The 19,179-nt window shown below is 46.9% G+C and overlaps 1 protein-coding gene across 1 annotated transcript in view; it reads left to right on the top strand.

The window, feature by feature from the left end:
• Positions 1-19,179, top strand: part of POC1A (POC1 centriolar protein A) — a 152,316-nt gene that overhangs the window by 49,774 nt on the left and 83,363 nt on the right. Inside the window, exon 4 of the mRNA XM_086949094.1 lies at positions 5,703-5,882. Coding sequence (XP_086805220.1) covers positions 5,703-5,882 — 180 coding nt within the window. The remainder of the gene's footprint in view (positions 1-5,702; positions 5,883-19,179) is intronic.

Raw genomic sequence — 19,179 nt, 5'->3', positions numbered from 1 at the left:
CTAAAGTGATTACCACTGTCCGTTGTCGCATTCATTGTGCAGTATTGTATTATAAGGGATGTTATGCAGCGACTTTCCCCCTTTCGTCTCACTCTCCGTTTGTCAAGTCAATGTGAAGTTCTGTAACCTAGAGGGGGCACACCAAATGTGTGCCCTCATAACAACATAAAACTGCTGCCAATGTTTGGTTTGGTACCAACAATGCATAATCAGCAAGACCAATCCAACTGCCTGAAAGTTATTTCTTTAATATGGCGGAAAATCTGAACCGTCTAATAGGAATATGTCTCCTCATCCGTGGGGAGCTAAAAAGAAGATCTAAGAATAATTAAATGTCAAGTTTTCATATTATCAAAACATATATAGTAAATGTATTCTACATTTCCATCGTACAAAAAGTATATATATCAATCAACGTTGATAATCAATAAAATACATACACAGAAAAAAGTAACAAGTACCCCTATACATCGATAACTTGCTATATTCTTATAGTGAACAGTCTACCCCACCATGCCATACAATCATTCAAACCAAGCTCTTACATTCACACTCTTAACACATGAACAAGACAAAACCTAACCATGAATGTTTCTACATTTCACTTTGAAACCTATTACTTAAAACAATGCTTGTCAATGCACCTCTGCAATCTGATCTACGAAGGTGAAATCCTTGTGCAGGTTAATGAAATAGACTTTTTGAATTTTAATGAGACTTTACCATTCTTTTTCAATGTTTCTTGCAAGATCTCTTTAAAAATGAAGAAGTTTTCCTAAAGTTAAGTACCCTCTTTTCTACTTTCTCTTTACTTCAATTAAGTTTAAATAAATATATTATATAATACATATTTTGCCGTTTAATGTTAATTCTTTTTAATGCTAGTGCTGGATTGAGTACAGCAAGTGGGCTGTGCTGCACCGTCTAAGAGAACTGTCTCTTGGCCACACAGTCCGCCCTCTCACACACCTGGCAAACCATTGAAGTCTGGGGAGGCTGCGAGGAAGAGGATAGGCAGCCATCTTGGGGCAGACACTGGAAGACTGACAAGCATTTGCAATGCAATAGGTCTTGCATTTGTGAGTTTGAGCTATTGGCGTTGTCAATGCTGTGATTATAACAGAGTAAATAAATGGAGAGAAAAAATGGCAGTCGCCCAATTTTTTTGTTTTTGTTTACTTTTTATTTTTCAATGGCGGCACCTGCTCAAACATGTTTTTTCTATGTTTTTTTTTTACTTTTGAAGCAGTCGCAGCACCCTCGTTTTAGCTTAAGATGTTTAAAGGTAGAGCGCGGTGCCGCCATTGTAAAATAATAAACCGAAAAGGGAATGCATGTGGCTGCGTTCGGCACCGCAAATAATAAAAGAAAGGTGCAACATGCTGCCATACCTTCATTAAAAAAAAGAATGGGGGGGGCGTGCGTGTCCTGCTCAGGAGAAAACTATTCATGTAATAGGGGGTGGCCTCATTGGATGTTAGAAGAGACTAGGAGGTACTAAGGAGGGACCACTAAGCCTATTGATCAATGAAAAACCACCATTTACAAACGACCGTGACTCTAGCCAATTAAAAACATGGGTGGACAGTGGGCAAAACTTCATGCCCTTGTCCTCCTTTTTATAAACACACATAGATTCACTAGAAACCAGAAAAAGCATATATGCACATGTGAATCCCATTTAGCCAATACCCTATGTAGCATTTAAGTAGCCCCATATAGAATCAAATTTTTGCAGCGCTCTTATTCCTCTGGCTAGAGCCATCTCTCTTTCGCCAATTTCCCTCACTATTATCCACCACTCGGCTACTGAGGGAGGATTAGATGAAATCCAGGCTCTAGCTATAGCCAGCCGGGCTGCTTCTTGCATTATTACAAATATAGATTTATAGCCACGGCTATCCTCTTTATAGCCCAACAACCTCTCTGCTATCGAGAAAGTGTATTTGCACCCTTGTCGAAGCTTGATAGCAAATGATATCTTCTGCCAAAAGAGTCCTAGATCACGCATGTAACAAACATGAACCATATCCGCTGCATATAGTCGAGATTTGGGGCATTTACAATGCGCCCCTCCAAGTGTCCCCCCTTGTACACCCCTGCCTCCAGACCCTCTAGCTATATTCTCTGGAGTATAATAAAGTGCGCAGATCGTCCGGAACAGTTGCAGTCGTAAACTAACCGAATGCACCGATCGTTCTATAACGTCAAATGCCATCTTGACCCCTTCTAATGTGAGGTTTATCCCCAGAGTCTCACTCCATCTTACTGCTAGTTTTTCACAGCCATCCACTCTAAACTGACAGAGAGAGCGGTGCACCATACTGATTGCTGCCTTCCGATTCTGAGCACACAAACACTCCCATATCACTGAGCTTGAAACATTTCGTAGCGCTAGGTGTCTTGTAAAATAGTCCCTAAGCTGGAGATATTTAAAAAAAAAACATCTGCTGAGGGATAGCAAATGTAAGCTGTAAATTCTCAAATGATCTTAAACCATTACTGTCGTATAGCTGACCCAAGTACTGAACACTATACTTTGCCCATTTCTGGCCCTCAGAATCCTGAAAGATCACAGGCAACGTTGGGTTGCCCCAGAGAGGGAGTTTATTGTGTGTAAGGGAGATGGAGGACCTAGCCATAAAGCCCTGCCTTATGTATACACAGTCCCCGATCACCTCGAACCGTACACATTTGAAATAGATGGGGTCATTGATTCTATTTAAGAACATATGACTCCCAGGGCCGAGAACAAGCCAATGCCAATAATCCAATTTATCTGGGCTCAAAAGACTACGCAAACGACCAACAGATGCCACCCGTGAGCAAAAGAATGATGGATTCAACCCAGATCTCTTGACTTGGGGGTGAATGTTTTGATTTGTTCTGCATTCCGTCCATCAATTGTGTCTTTTGCATATCCTAAATACAGCCTATCTCGAGGAGACTGCGCACGTACTGCCTAGGCGAAACCTAAAAAACTGTGATTTCCTGTTGAAATGGGGCCAGCGATGCCCTGTGTCCTGCGGTTGCTCACGTTTGTAAACCGGATTGTGGATTGCCCGCATTGCGCCATGTCTCCTAGTGCTGGTGTCCTGTAAGATCCCTTCCCCCATCCTTCCACCCTGTAGGGGTTTTGAGTGCCGGTTGAGACGTTTCGCACCCACTCACTGACTCACCCACACAAGCACCCAGTCCCTCCCCACACACATCATCATGACTGGGAGGAAGCCCCTGTAGCCTTCCTTCCACACTTACGCGAATGAGTCTTGACCCTATTGTTTATCTGCACAAAAAATACAGAGCTGTTGGCTTGCTTTACAAAGACGGTAACGTGGCTCCATCATTAAAGGGTGGGAGAGTTGGTTGCCCTGTGCGGCCCTTTAAATTCAATTTCCTGCACACTTTTTTGGGGTTAAACTACATGAAAGAAAAGTTGCCAAGAGCCCAGTTTACAAAAAGTTTTAAATCTGCACACAGAGGTTTATAACTTCGCATGGGGCAGATTTCCAACTTCAAGGAAGTCCCAAAGCTCTCCAAAAGCACTCTTGGAAAATCTTTAAAATGTTACTAGACCTGCTGGTCTAGTGACTTAAAAATTCTACCCGACCTAATTGTACTGCTCTTGACCCATATACTGCTTTGAAATGATGTGACCCTGGGCAGATATTTCAATTCACTGAGATTTCTTCAAATCTGCAAGTTCAGCATGCCTACTGTGCAAAAAACTATTTTGTTTGATTTAATAGAGTAAGGGTTGCTCCATGTATACAAATCTAGCCACATATAGGCTACATATAGCCCCCTGCTTGTCTCCTAGTCATTCAACAGCCTTGTCTTTATGGCGGGGGCAATCATAAAACCTACCACTTTGAATAAAACTAAATTATAAAGTGGTACCGCACTGTCTTTTGCAATCAGCATATTTTACATTGAAATGGCCGCAAAAGTTCCCACTGACATGTGGTTTTACTGACAAAACTACATAGTGTACAAACAATGTTTGGAAATCGACTTCCTGTAAATATTTGCACACCACCAAGTAAAGTGTTCTGATTTGTTTCGCTCCTATTTAAACCTTTTTTGCATCACACCTCTCAATTACACGTCGTATTCCCTGATATAATTTGAAATATTTGTACTATTCATTTACAAGCTACTTAGATGTGTTAGAAAACAAAACTGACATTTTATAGCCTTTTGCTTCACAATGATTCAGACAGCTCACTCGACAAAAACCGGTAACTGTAGTAGGACAAAGAAATTCAACCCCATTTTCCAAGCAGCAATTGACAAAAAGATTGGCTGACATTTGACCTCTTTCCTTAAACAGATAGTTAATGTGTCAAGATAAAAACTAGATCTAAAGGCATCTTTTGTTGCTTTCTTTCCAGATTGTTCATTGGCCCCAATGGACCAGCAGGTGCTAAAAAATAGCTTGACCTGCTCAAGTCTGACTCGCCATTGCGAGTGGGCGAGCCCAGGCCTGTTGGGTCCTCTGAAATGTTCCAGGGCATCCTCACCTTAGAACATCCCTTCTCGCTCTGTGTCAGATTTATTCACACTTCATATTGACATTATAGTTGGGTTATATTTGTCATGAGTTAATTGACTTGGGACTGTAGTGCCACTTTTTGTGAATTCTTGGCACCTATAATTCAAACCGTTTATGTTGATCAATGGCTCTCAATTGGCTTTAAGAAGTTATTGAATGAGTCATTTTTGTTCTTTATATATATATTTTATTAATTTATAATGGACCGCTTTGAGTAATTAACCATAATGTATCAGATTGTGACGCAAATTGATTTTAGGTTGATAAAAGGCACTTTTAGGACCATAATGTTAAGTTCTATATAACTTTTCGGTTCCTAAATCAATCCCCCCCCCTCCCTCCTCCCCCCTTTGTAGGTTTGTCTATCAAGGTCTGATCTGCTTCCACCACAGCTTGAGAGACTGAAATATCCTAAGCATTTCAAGTACTAAGTTTGGAAATGTCTCTTTAAAGCGATCAGCCATTGAAGGACCAGGTTTCATGTGTGTATTATATTGTGGCCTGCCCGCTGATGTAGAGTGTTCCTGGTCATTGGACAGGTGGTACATAACCATTTGAAGAGTTAACTAGGGTTAGAACATATTTTAAAGGGGTCAGTGGGCAGGTGTACTTGGATCATACTTTTTACTGCAAAAATTCTAATTTCAGAAGCTGTCAAAATAATTGATCATTCTCAATGAAACTTATAATATGAAGAGAACGAAGGGAGTGTGGCCGGCAGGTGTTTTAGAGAGCTGGTCCATGATTCCTCCGTGCAGGCGGACTCGCGACCTCCTCTTCCTGTAAACTACTTCAGTGCTAATAGGCACATTACACATCGAGAGAGCTGGGTTATTCTGTGTACCAGTTTGTGGTTGTTTCTATAGCAACCGTCCTGCCAAGTAATGACAGTGAATAGCATATTGTAAAAATAGATTTTAAACAAGCAGTGGTATTTTTCCATTCTGCAGCGCGTTGTATGTACAATGTCCTTGCTCTGAAGCCCATCGTTTACCAGAATGGTTCCTGAAGCGATGGCTGAGTCCGTAAACATGCCTGTCAGGAGAGTTTGGGATACTGGTGTCCTAAGAAGGGGATTGTGTGTGATGGATTTAGGACACTCTGTGCTACTTTGATGCATTGTGACGTGTTGTTGATGTCGTTGCAGCAAAGGAGAGTCCACCGTCTTCAAGGCCCACATAGGGACAGTCAGGAGCGTCTGCTTCTCCAACGATGGCCAGTCCTTGGTGACCGCGTCCGATGACAAAACCATCAAAGTGTGGACCGTCCACCGGCAAAAGTTTCTGTTCTCCCTCAACCAGCACATAAACTGGGTCCGATGTGCCAAGTAAGTAGAGACCTGGCCGGAAGCCCTTCAGTCTTTCCTGTGCCATTTGGTGTAAAAATGTATATACTTTGCGTAAAATATAACGCTCTGAAGCGGAGAGGTTCCTCAAGAAGCCATTTGTGCCTCGCGGGGTGAGGCTGTGGGTGTAAACACACTGACTCCTTATTACACTGAACATCTGTACCGGGAGTCGGTGCTCGTGAACACTGTTAATCGCCTTTGTCTACCCTGATCCTGGCTCCTTAATCCACCCCCTCGCTAGTGATGTATCCCCCTCCGAATGTGCCTCCGTCTTCAGTTACCTCCAGAGCAGCACCGACTGCAACTCTTTATAATGACTAATACTTTGCTGAGCAACAACACATCCATGACCGCCACAAGGGCCTGATACACGGAGGCAGGAAACCAATTACCCTCCACCCCAACATGTGTAGCAAAAGCCAGGCTTAGGATCTGCAGGTGACCCAAGTCAAAGTGAACTTCATGCCTGACTTTCTAAAGCTTTGATTACCTGCACTCGATGGGGGCTGGAACAGTTCACTATTCGAACACTTGGATTTACCAGAATGCACACAGCTGGCATGAATACAAACACACAACAAAGACAACGACATTTTGAATCCTCTTTAGACACTAACCTTCCATCACGAAACTCGGTGGTCACTTTCTCAGAGTCGAGCTAATCATTACGGTATTTACATCCCAACTTTTCATAATCTATGGGATTCATTTAAAGAAAAAGCAAACAGCCAGATTTCTTCCTTTGCCTCCTGTTTAACAACCATGACAGCCGGCATTCACCATACAGAGCCCTCCAGAAAATTGCAAAGGAAGCGAGCCGTCTCCAATGGAACTCCGTCTGGGCACCACCACAGTGGTTCGCGTAGGGCCTTGTGAAACGCAGCACTCGCAAACCTGAGAACATTTCCTTAAAGACTAAACCCATGGATCTGTATATTTCTTCTTTTTTGGCAGTATAGATCTCCTGCTGGTTTTACTGCTGCTGGAGCCATATTGTCAGCGACAGTCTAACCCAGCCAATAAGCAACAGACTAAAGGAACATTGTAAACTCTCAAAATATTAAACTGCAGAATCCTCTAAACTCTATTCACTATCAGTAGATACAAGAATAAATAGTCTTGTCTTGTATGTGCCCAAAAAATACAGAAAACCTCCTAAAGTGCAGCCTCCACACAAGGGGCTGCATAACACAGATGGCAACAGTCTGTACCCTCCATCCAACACAGCACCGTGTGTGTAAACAAATCCAAGGACACCAGAGTCCCGACTCTCATGAGCCAGGGTTCCGTTCAAGAAGACCCGGTGACGGGCTCTTTACCTGTACAAGCCGATAGAGCTGAAGTGGCCTCTTTCATTCAGTTCTCTGCTCCCTTTGAGGCCTGTGGCATTCTCCTAGAGCGCCCGAGCTTGTCTTCTTTCAGGGTTTGATTTCATTTTGTTGATTGGCATTTTTTTCCAGCTCTCTGAAGGTGGACAGTTTGGCAGAGTTTGACGTTAAATGAATAAATAAAACATATTTTGGCAATAAGAATGATCTAGGTGAGTGCCTGGAAACAAATTTCTTTCCCCTTTACTCATGAGCTGAATTCACTAGGTGATCAAGCGATTGTGACGCAACCGGTTCTTGTGTGTCTCTTCTGCTTTTCAACAAATGAAAAGACTACAACCAGGGCACCGTCGTATAGCATGGGAAGGAATGAGAAGCTTAGCAGCCTGGATGAAGGACCGCTGCCTAAAGCTCAACTCCGAAAAGACCGATGTCCTCATACTCGGACCCTGCACCTCCGCCTGGGACAACACCTGGTGGCCCTCTGACCTCAGGAGCCCACCCACCCCAACTGACCACGCTCTGAACCTCAGCTTAATCCTCCACTCCTCCCTCTCCATAAACCGCCTGTTAGACCTGGCATCCTTGGCGCGGTTTCCCCTGACTTTCTAATCTCTACCTCCTATGTTGTTGATTCAATGCTGGATAATGTTTTGCTGGTTTAGATGCTTTGGGCGCTTTGGCACTGCTGATCAGTGCCAAAGTGCAAGTGCTCCTAGTAGGGCCTGTACAGATGTAAGGGACATGCTACAGTAGTGGATTACTGCCAAATTCGTTTTTCACTGTAGCAAGGCTACCTTGCCCATAGGACAGAATGGTGGGGTGTTGGGGCCCATGGGGACCTGCCTATCTTCCCCCAGGAACAAGATAGAGAATCCAAACTTGGTTTCTCAGGACTCAGAAATTCATAATACATCTTTTAGCCTGGGTGGTTTTTGAATGTGGTGTCTGAAAATAGCACTTTTAGAAAGTGGCTAATTTCTTGTCTACAGTGGATCATTCAGACTCCAGACATAGAGCTCTGAATATAAAACTCAAGTCAGTGGTAACGCGCTTCCGTATACAGTTTATTCCATACTTGCAGCAAAAAGCGCATTATGTTAAAATATTCCCATGGCCACCTGCTCATAAAACCTGCCCAAGCATGCTGAATCACTTTTTTTGCTAAGATCAGACTTCATATATGGATATCAAATAGAGCGCCAGGTTAAGACCCCACTTAACCAACTGTTTATTGCCGTAAACAACTTGCTCGAATATGCTTGTAGTATGCATCCTTTTCCCTTTTCCCACAGCGTTACGCTGTCTGTTTTGCTTCAACTGTCTCCGAACACGGAGACTTCCTCTGTCTCCGATCCTGGAGATTGTTGTTTTCGCCCATCGCCATGGTAATACGACGCGTATGACGATCACGCACGCACGTGACGTCATCGCGCGCTACCAGACCGGTCACGCCCTCCCCGCCCACAATGGCGGCTCCCTTTAACTACGAACGCCGATTCTTTCTCCAGTGCGGGTGCACGGAGGGAGAGAAGTAGGTTATCGGCCAAATTCCGACCAGAGAACTGTAAGTAGAATCTGCCATAATAGGTTTACCGCGAACCTCTGTTTAATTACCGAGGAGGGAAATAAAAGGTACTGGATACTCTCCTTTAAAAACCCTCTCCATGTTCCCTTATTTTTCTCACGCAGAATACGTTTTTGAACTCTGTAAACTTCCCCTCATATCCCCGTGAGGCAAACCTTCCTCCATTGAGGAGTAAGTGTTGTTTTTTCTAAACAATGTATATGTTTTGTGGTGTTTTGTTATATGTTATTTGTGGTTATGGATCAAGTTGGCATTTTTACACGTCGGTAATTCCTGTCACAAAAGAGAGAGAATTATGACTGGGGCACGCACAATCAAGTTTGTGACAGAAGTGGTTTAAAATGTAGAACTACGCATGCGTGCTCACTCACACCCATATTGATAGGTGTGCCTTACCAATGAACACTTGGTTCTAAATATAGAAAACTATGCTGACACACCGCTCCATGGTTTATTCGCATAACTGAGTGTGGATTGAGTCACAGACAGAACGGACTACGTCACTCCACTACGTTACAGGCACGTAATTTAACCTTTATAAGTGACAATTTCTTCTCTTTTACAGGTTTGTTCTTTTTCATGTAACCACTTCTGGGTTACCATTATTTTTACCCATTTAGCAAATCGCTATCTTTGGGTTTGAAAGGGTTGCAGGTATGGCAGGGTGTTAGTGTACCCTGACCACCCAACTCCTTTACAATTTTGGTCCTGATGAAAAACCGGTAAATCCCATATGGTTTGAAACATGTAGACCCAGCACATATCACAGATACATTAGGTCTCATTAAAGCCTTTATTGTATCATCACTGTTTTTAATATTGTCCAGTAGCTTTAGAATAAATTATATTTGGTAAAAGTTATACCAGGACAATTTTTAACTCACTGACTTTTTTTCACATTCATCACTCACATACCCGCTCCACTGTATTCAGGTGTTGTAGCACACCTTGGCGGCACTCGGCTGTCGAGGTGGCCCCGATGATGAAGCATGTCACCGACCAGGTCGGTGAGTGAGGGGTTCCTTAAAAACAAAGGAGGACTTCTTCTTTTACACTAGTGTCTCATCCCACCAATACTGGCTGTTTCAGCCTTATCTTTGGTGGTACTCCTTCGTATTGTTATATAGCTACCTGTCTAGGGGAACGGGAGTACCCTTCCATCCACAACAGTGGATATAATCCCTTAACTCTCCCACCTTGTTAAATATATAATTTCTTGTCCAGTCTGTCTGTGGGCCTGCCTGGGTGTGCGAGTTAGAGGGAGTGTGACAGTGTTTGGGAAAGCTCCAGCAGTGGGATGATAGCTGGCTGCCCCTGAAGGTTAGGGGAGGAGTGGTGCTAGGCTGTACCCTGCCTTAACGATACCGGCTCCCCTGTCTGCTGGATGACGGATGTCCCTGCCTCCCTGCTTCAAAGGGAAAGATTCCCCAGGACCGAGAGACTCCCAGAGCCTGGACAAGGGCGACCCGTGCTTAAATCACAAAACCTCAAAGGCATCAAAGACAATTTTCTGTATAAAGGAAAGACCCGTGTACTTTAGAATCGGGCTACTTCTGACCGAAGAGGAGACGCCCTGCTGAAGAGGACACCGTAAGAAGACCCCAGGAACAGTGCTGCCATTGCTGTGTGTCTGGAAGCTGACCTGCTGTCTTGTCTTGTCCTGCCTAAGAGGGACCGTTGGGACTGGGCTGTGTGCTTTGTCCCCCTCCTGCCAAGAAGAACTCTCCAAGGGCTAGAAGAAGAGCTAGCCTCCAGGCCCCAGAGTCCAGGGACAAAAAAACTCTGCCGTGGTCATCGCCTCCCCCCCCCCCCCCTTCTTGCTGTGTGCGGGGGAAGGACTTGTTGGTGACTTGAATTGCCGAGGGAGAGAGGGTGCTGCGGGAGCTCGTGGGCTCGTATCCTCTCTCCCCAAGCTCGAACTTCAGAGAGCATCGCCAGATCTCAGGAGGCCTCCCTCCTGCCACTAAACAGGAGCGCCGTGGGCCCCTGACTCTGCCCGAGAAAACTCGGCGTCCCCCGGGGCCCCCAACATCGAGATCTACGAGGCACCGGGAGCCGAGGAGAAGAGGGGAGGCTCGCCCCCAGACACCGCGCTGGGATTGGACAGCAGGCTCTGACCTCACGGCTGGGATTCCCTGAAGCCGCGTCACCAAAAAGCCGCGCAGGGATTGGCTGGCGGCCCGCCGCGTCATCGGCAAGCCGCGTGGGGATTGGCTGGCGGCTCACGCATCACCGAGAGAAGGAGCGTGGATTGGCCCAGCGATCGGGGGAGAATACCGGTTCCCTGAGACCCGGGAGCCGAGCAGCCTGCAGCTTCCCCCCCCCCCCAGGTACCGCTCGAGTGTGGGACGAGTGCGAGCGCGTCCACCTGGGGGGAGAGGGAGACCCGGCGTGTGTGCCTCGCCCGCGTCAGCTGGCGAGGGATCCCTCTGTTGCCAAGCCCCTCCCTGCACCCTTGTACTGGCACCAGAGTGTCCCCATAAAGAGAGGGGCAGTCCCTTTTAACCAAAGACTGCTCGGGGTGCATTCTGAGGTGCCCAGTCTTCTGCAACAGACTCGTTTTACGTAAGAACACGGGGTGCCGCTCACGGTGTGCTGCTGTTCCTGGCTGCGAGGGAAGGACGTTGTGGGATTCCTGCGCTTTGCTAGCGCTTGTCACTGTGTGGGTTGTGCAAAGAGGAAAGGACCTGGTTTGCATCAGACGCCGAGGGACTGCGAGGACCAGCAGGCTTTCTGCTACTCAGCTGCTGCCTCTTCCCTCGGCGTTTCCGCCCCCCCGCCAGCAGTGATTTAATCTCGCTCCTATTCCCGCGACGCGGGACGCGTGCGGGACATTGCCCGGGCAAAGGGCGGGCCCTCTGTGGCACTCAGAGGACCGAGAAGGACGGGACGGGGCACCCCCCTTGGATCCATGAAAAGGAGAGGAGGTACATTTGTCAGAGCCATACATTGACACTCTTTTGGCCAGTTCTTTTTCTCCTGAAAGCCTTTTGACTGAATTATGTCACGCAAGGGGGCCAACAAAACTTTTTTCACGCGATTCAGGCCAGGGGGTCCTAAATGTTACCGTGACCAATAGAACGCCACCCATTTCCAGCGCAGATGCGAATGAGCCGCGCCAATCGTCAGTAACTTCACTATCTCCCCCAATGATTCCTGATAGCTCGCAGATTTTGCCTTTTTGGGAGGAAATAAACGCCTTATGCGGAACTACGTACGCCCCAGTGGCATCCCCATTTCCCGTAAAAAGCATCAGTACTATCACTCCAACTAGCAAACCCAGTGACTCAATTCCACCATCTCTGACAAACAATACCCAAGATATCGCTTCATCTCAGGGCCCAAATACCAAAAAGAAGCATGACGGGACAAACGAGAGTGGGAATCATCCTAAAACACCTAAACTGTGCGCTGGTCCTACATCGCCTGTCTCTAACCCCACCTTAACTACGGTGGAGACCAGGAAAAATGAAGACCAAGTACCTCCTCCCTATTTCCCCCTACTGTCCCAGCTAGAGCTACTGTTAAATTCTATTGTACTACCATTGGTAGAAAAAGTCAATGCCCTGGGTGATAGATTAACAGGTATTGAGAAAATTATTCTAGCTAACTCTTGATCACTCACTAAAGATTCTTCTAACTGGGGAAGAGCCCCTCTTGCTACTACTATAACAAAAGAGACAACCACTAAAGCCAATTCTCCATTCACTTCGAAGAAGGTAATCTCGAATGGTTCTGATCTAGTTACTGGCCCCAATGCACCGTTGCCTACTAAAATAAGTAAACATCCCAAAACTTTATCACAGCCTCCTAACAAAAATGCTACAACTGTCCCTAAAGTCGCCCCTAAACTTGGGTTTACTAAGTATACTGCTGCTAGAGTGGATCCAAGAAGAGTAGCATCCATACACTTACCCCCAGAAGCCGCCCCATTTGTTCTTGTCCTCTCGGGAATACCGGCACCCTCACACGGGAAACCCGAAAGTCGCCAGGAGCTTTTAAATAAGGTCATATTTTGGCTATCTAAAAATAGACCACTTGCACCCAATCATGACGGCGGAATCCTGTGTGTTAGAAGGGTGGGCTGGCTAGGGTCTTTAACTAAAGACATCAGTGGGGACCTGATCCTTGTGAAATTTAGAAATAGGAGCATTGTCCCGTGTCTACGATCCAACCCGCCCCAAATAGGAGACGGTCCCATATCTGTATGGGACCTACACGATTTCTACCCAAAGTACCCGACATATCCTGTCAACCAGGTTAAAGGCTGAGTATACCCATCTGTTGGGAAGGGGTCCCCATGTTTACTTAAATTTAATCTGTTTTAATTGAAAGCTTTGCACTACGTACTGATATTGTATCATTATGAACTGTTTTTATGTACTTTTATGGTTATTCTTCTTTTAACCGAATAAAGTTAAATTGAAATTGAAACGTAAGAACACTTTCCCTAAGAAGAATACCTTTGTTTCAACAAGCCTATTTTTATGATGGTTTATGTCTGTTTTAAGTCTGCCTAACAGTATATAAAAATACTATTTTTATATCAGACCTGTGTGGTGTCCGTTTGTGGTCTTCATTATCATTACTGAAGGTGTTGGTGCAAATACTTTACACATTGCCCTGGAGATAAGCCTGTCTGCTCTGCCAAGCTACCAAGGGGGTGAGCAGGGATTATCTTTTGACGTACATCCACCTTGCCTTGACTAGAGGAGAGGGTCCCTAGTTGGTCAGAGGCCATGGCCCTACCAAGTATGGACCCCCAATTCTAAAATTGGTGGTGTAGCGGTGTGATGAGGACGTGTGTTTGCGCCTGACCTACAGTGATTGGTGAGCACCACTAGTTTAGTGCAGACCTACATAACCACATACCGAATCATTGGCTCCTGGTCCTATTTTTGAATTTCCGTGAAGCACCATGTCACCGCCCAGTGAAAAGGCGCCAAGTGAGAAGGAAACCAGTACAAAGGGAGAAGTTGATTTTGACATTGGGGATCTGTATTTCTATCACAAGGATGCTCTCAGGAAGTACTGCAGAGACTTTGGGTGCTCCATTAAAAGCGGCTCTAGAAAGGACGAGCTGCAGGAAGCCTTAAAGGTCTGGTGGGAGGCCAAGGAGGCCGCAGGGACAGGTGGTGCAGAGACAGAGAATACACCAGGGAATGGCTTTGGAGCAAATGATCTGCCAATAGGCGGACCAGCCCCAAGGGCTGGCAGCACCCATTCCAGCAGGGGTCTCTCCCAGGAGGAAATTCAAGAGAACCAGAGCGCGCGGGAACATGAGCTAGAAGTCCTGAGGCTCAAGGCCCAGATGGAAGAAAAGAAGTTACTTCTGGCCCATGAGGTGAGCATGAGAGAACTGGAACTAAAAGCTAAGCAGTGGGGGTCCGGTTCAAATGGTGGCATCGTACAGCCAGTGCAGGGGCCTAGGGTATACCTCCCCAAGGACATAGTTCAGAATTTTCAGAGGGGGGAGGATATCTATGCGTGGTTCACAGCCTATGAGATTGCTCTTAAGATGGGTAAGGTGCCTATGGAGGATTGGGGGGCGGGCCTGTGTAAGCATTTTGAGGCTTCTGGGAGGGATGTCCTCTCACCCTTAGAATTGGCAGGCAAGATGACCTATCCCCATATGAAGGAGGCCCTATGCCTCAGGTATGGGCTTACCCCAGAGCAGTATAGACAGAAGTTTAGGAACTTTAAAAAGTTAGAGTCCAGTACATGGGTGGAGTGTGTGTGAATCTGTATACGCGTGCATTGGAAGGTTGGATAAAGGGCAGCAAGGCAACTGATTATGAGGGGTTGTTCCATTTAATTAGTTGGGAGCACTTGAGCAGTCTATGTGTTCCAGAGCTGCGCCAGCATCTTTTGGATAGTAAGTTAACTGATCCCAGGGAGCTTGGTAAGGAGGCGGACCGCTGGACCAGCACCAGGGTCCACAAGGGGATCGTGGTTACCACAGCCAAAGTTGGACAGGGTCCCCAGCAGAAGAGTGGGGGGGACACAGGTAACAAGGAGTTCCCTAAAGGGCCCCAAAACAGTTCAGCTGCAAAGGAGTCCCCAGCCCCGGGCACCACCACCCCCTAAGGGTGGGCGTACCTTTCAAGGCCCCAATAGGTGTTACAACTGTAATGGGAATGGTCACATTGCCCTGAGGTGCCCCCAGAAAGCCCACACACCCCGGGTCGGTCACAAACCTAGTTTGGTGAGTGTAAACTTGGGGGAGGATTTAATACCTAGTGGGAAGGAGGAGCTGGCAGTGATGACCCTGGTCTTTTTAGGAGACCAAGAGATGGACCAGGAAACCGACCTGCCGGACAACACTAAAAAGTACCAGCAGTGGGTGACCGTCAACGGTAGGGAGGTGGAGGCTCTCAGGGATACAGGAGCTAGTGTGACATCTGTCAGGTGTCAGTGGGTCCCTGAGGAGCAGGTTATCCCAGATGTGCTTCACCCGGTGGTGGCCGCTGACAACTCGGTGCGCCTTTGCAAAATGGCGCAGGTTCCCTTTGAGTGGGGGGGGGGGTTCTCAGGCCCCTTGCGAGTTGTGGTGAGGCCCGCCATGCCGGTGGACTGTCTGTTAGGCAACGACCTGGAGAGTTCCCCCTGGAAGGAGGTGGAACGCAAGAGACATCTGGAGATGGTGCGGTGTCCTGAGTGGGCCTGTCTGACCACTCGGGCCATGGCCGCCAGTGAGGGTGGTCAAGCAGACCTGGAGCCTGAAACAGTGGCCCAGGTACCTGCCCAGAGGAAGGAGGGCAGGGGGCGTGGGAAACCAGCCCCGGCCGTTCCCACGGTTCAGGAGGAAGCAGACCCGGAGGGGGATGCTCTGGTACCTACGGGGGAACAGGTAGCCGAACTGGGAGACTTACCGGAGCTGACCCATTGGCAGCAGGAAGGGGGTCCCTCCAGGGAGGAGTTCTGCAAGGCGCAGAAAGAGTGCCCTTCTCTTATTGGTATGCGGCAACAGGCTGCAGACCAGGCAGCAGGTGGAGAGTCCAAACGCCATCTCATTTACTGGGAAGATGGGTTGTTGTATAGTGAGCCTAAGGTCACTGAGCCCGGTGCAGCCCGTGTGCTGGTGGTACCCGAGCGCTTCAGGACCTTCCTACTGGGTCTGGCCCATGACGTACCTCTCGTAGGACATCTGGGACAGGACAAGACCTTTCAGCGGCTTGTCACCCATTTCTACTGGCCTCAGATGAAGAAGGACGTGGGGACTTTTTGTAGGACTTGTCAGACTTGCCAGGCCAGTGGCAAAAGTGGAGGAAAGTGCAAGGCACCCCTCCAACCCTTCCCTGTGGTCAGCACCCCTTTTGAACGGGTGGGCATAGACATTGTGGGGCCGCTGGAACCCAAGATAGCCCTAGGCATGTTTCCACATACTCAAGAGGACCTCCGCTCCGCTGACCTCGCCCTGGCTGACCTCGCCCTGGCAGAAGTCCCCCGCATCTGCAGAAACAGAACCGTCAGGAGAGCTTTCTCCTACATCGCAACCAAAACCTGGAACAAACTCCTGGTCCACATCAGGTGATTCCCAACCCTCCACACGTTCAGGAAGGACCTCAAGACCTGGCTCTTCGACTGACCCGGACTGCCCCTCCCCCCCTCCCACCCTCAATCCCCCCCCCCCCCCAGCACCTTGAGACCCTCACGGGTGAGTTGTGCGCTCTATAAACCACTGATTGATTGATTGATCATCAGAGAAACACATTTGTGAAGTGCACAACACTCCTCTGTAGGCACTAATCATCGAAGAAGCAAATATGTGACCTGTGCAACAATCCTGTAGGCTCTGATCATCAGAGAAGCACATCTGTGAAGTGCACAACACTCACATCTGTAGGCTCTCATCAGAGAAGCAGATATGTGAAGTGCACAACACTCCAGTCTGTAGGCTCTGATCTTTCAAGGAGATACAGGAAGCTGAGGTGATAGAACGGAAACGTGACCATTACGATTTTAATCCTCAAGATTTTGAAATCTGATTTGAATGTCTACTGGGAGGGGGTTCATTGTTTCGCTCCTCAGTGGCTGTGTCTTCATCCCTCAAAACAAGACGGATGGAAAGGAGCTTTGGCCACAAAACATTGATAAGTATAGATAGCCTAATGGTAACTACAGGGCTACTTTATCCATCCAATACACTGGAGCACCTCTACAAACAATGAGGCGTGTCAGTCAAGCTTGATTTGTATCCTCCACTCCACAACAAACCAGCACATCTGCCTCGAAGGCCAGAGTCCAGGTGAATTGCTGCATTCTGAATGTTTTCAAGTTTGGACAAACACTTTTAAATGCACATCACATTGCCATCATCCAGTCTGGAGTTTATTGCAGGCCGGATGGGGCAGGATGTACTGAATGAATCTTATGCAGGCTCATGACCTGATACCACATAGTGCTGGTCATTAGTTTATCTACGCCTCCATGGGTAGGTCTCTCACTCGGTTGTCTTCCAAGATCTTTACCTTCAGTAGGACATGGAAGGTTTTGGGGAGCATGTCGACAGTTGTCCAAAGATCTGCAGTTAAAGGAGAGCACGCATCTCTCTTTTGTGATTTTAGCCACAAACCGAACTTGAACCTCCATCTTACTGGTGCTTAGTATTTTACCAGCTCTTTCAATCGTACCCATTTTGAGAGGTAGGTAAATGAACAAAGCTGATTTGAGAATTTGTACTCTTTAGCTGGACACTGTTTGTCGTCCGTGTGTCATTGGAACATGAGTTGTTGTTCACAGATGACAGCCGTCAAGGGCTCCACGTGTGTTGACGATGCAAGGCAGTACTTTGAGCCCTAAGGAGCACCACGCATGGTAGAATCACGACTGTAGATAGAAACACTTTTCACGAATTGAATTTGGCAGATTACAAAAAAAGCAGGTCTTGGGGTGCACATGTGGTCCATGTCGGTGACGTTCTCTAAATGATGGCACAGAAGATTGTGATCCGTGGTATCGAAGGTTGATAAGTGGTCTGTACGACGCAGTCCTCCTGTACCTCCCTCAGTGACCATCTCCAGAGGGTTATATCAAGGTCTCAGACCCAGGACAAAGGCGTAAGCATCATTTTTTTAGGACTAGGCACATTCGGTAGCTGGAGGTCCAATTGCACTTAAATGATCATTTTTACATTGAATATTCTGCTCATACCTGGAAGCTCTGTTTGAACTGTCACTGCAGCAATCTGGCAGGCCTACGTCACTTTACTTAGTCATTTAATTTTTAGCACAGGTGTAACCGCATCCTCCAATCAGATGAGTTCACTCTAATGCGTTCGTTGGGTGTTGGCAGTGGAGCCAATGAGTGTTACTAAGAGGTCTGGAAACTGAGGAAGGACTCCAGCGGGCAGGTGGGTCCATATCTGCTTCTCGTAACTCCCCCTCCACCCTCCCCTCCGCTTGAAGGAAGGGAATCCTGAGGCTTAGTGCTGGCGAACGGACAGGATGTGGGCTCAAAATCGGTTTCTGTAGCCACAGTTAGCAAATGCTGCACTTTTATTTAATGTCAGTGTTCTGAGATGGCGACATAGCTGTTGAGTCTTGCATGATTGTAAACACCAACCGCTACTGGTTGACGTCAACAATTTAAAACGATCTAGATTGTGACTGTTAACTTGTCTCAGATTTTGATGGCACTTTCTTCGTGGTTAGCGGGCGGCTCTTCCTTTGCATAGTTTTTAATTAGTTATGAAAAATCTCTAGTTTATATTTGATCCTTCTCTTAGGCTCCAGGGATTTAACAACACCATGCAGGTTGAGGAAAGTGTCTCAAGTTGTGTTTGACAGGAGCGGTGGCAGTGAAGGGAAATATTAGTTCACATGATAGTTTTTTACTATCGTGTTTTACAAAGTTGATTGGTTCCTTACCCCCTTGAGTCTCCCCTTAAGTATCTAAAGAAGCTTATTGATTTGATTGTCTAACCAGATTAGGCGCCTCAAGTAAACCGTGATGGTCGTTGCTCTTTAAAGAAGACCTGATCAGCTCTAATTGTACCTTTTCTGGTGAGTAGGTGAGCCCACCATCGGCTCAAACTCCACAGGTATCAAACCATTAGCACACGTCTTGATCTGCTCCTGGAGTGGGAAAATCTGAATCTCCAAGGATTGTCGCTTTCTAGAATATTAATTTAAGGCCATTAAAGAAACCCTTGAGGTTGCCCAGGAAGATTGCAACTTTCACTGAGCAGAAGTACATTCATCAGGCACAACTTGAATTTCGAAGACTTGGACTATTCTCCCTGGTGAATGTTGCCGACCTTCAGAGTGGAAATGGCTTCAGCCTGGTCTGTTTCACCCTCCATAGTCCTCCTGTGAGTTTGCACTTTTCTCTAAATCTGTTTCCTTGGGGGAAGGAGGGT

The sequence above is a fragment of the Lissotriton vulgaris genome, unplaced genomic scaffold, assembly GCF_964263255.1.
Source record: "Lissotriton vulgaris unplaced genomic scaffold, aLisVul1.2 SCAFFOLD_508, whole genome shotgun sequence".
NCBI lineage: Eukaryota > Metazoa > Chordata > Amphibia > Caudata > Salamandridae > Lissotriton > Lissotriton vulgaris.
Note: the sequence above shows the minus strand (reverse complement) of the source record. Positions and strands in the feature narration are given on the sequence as shown.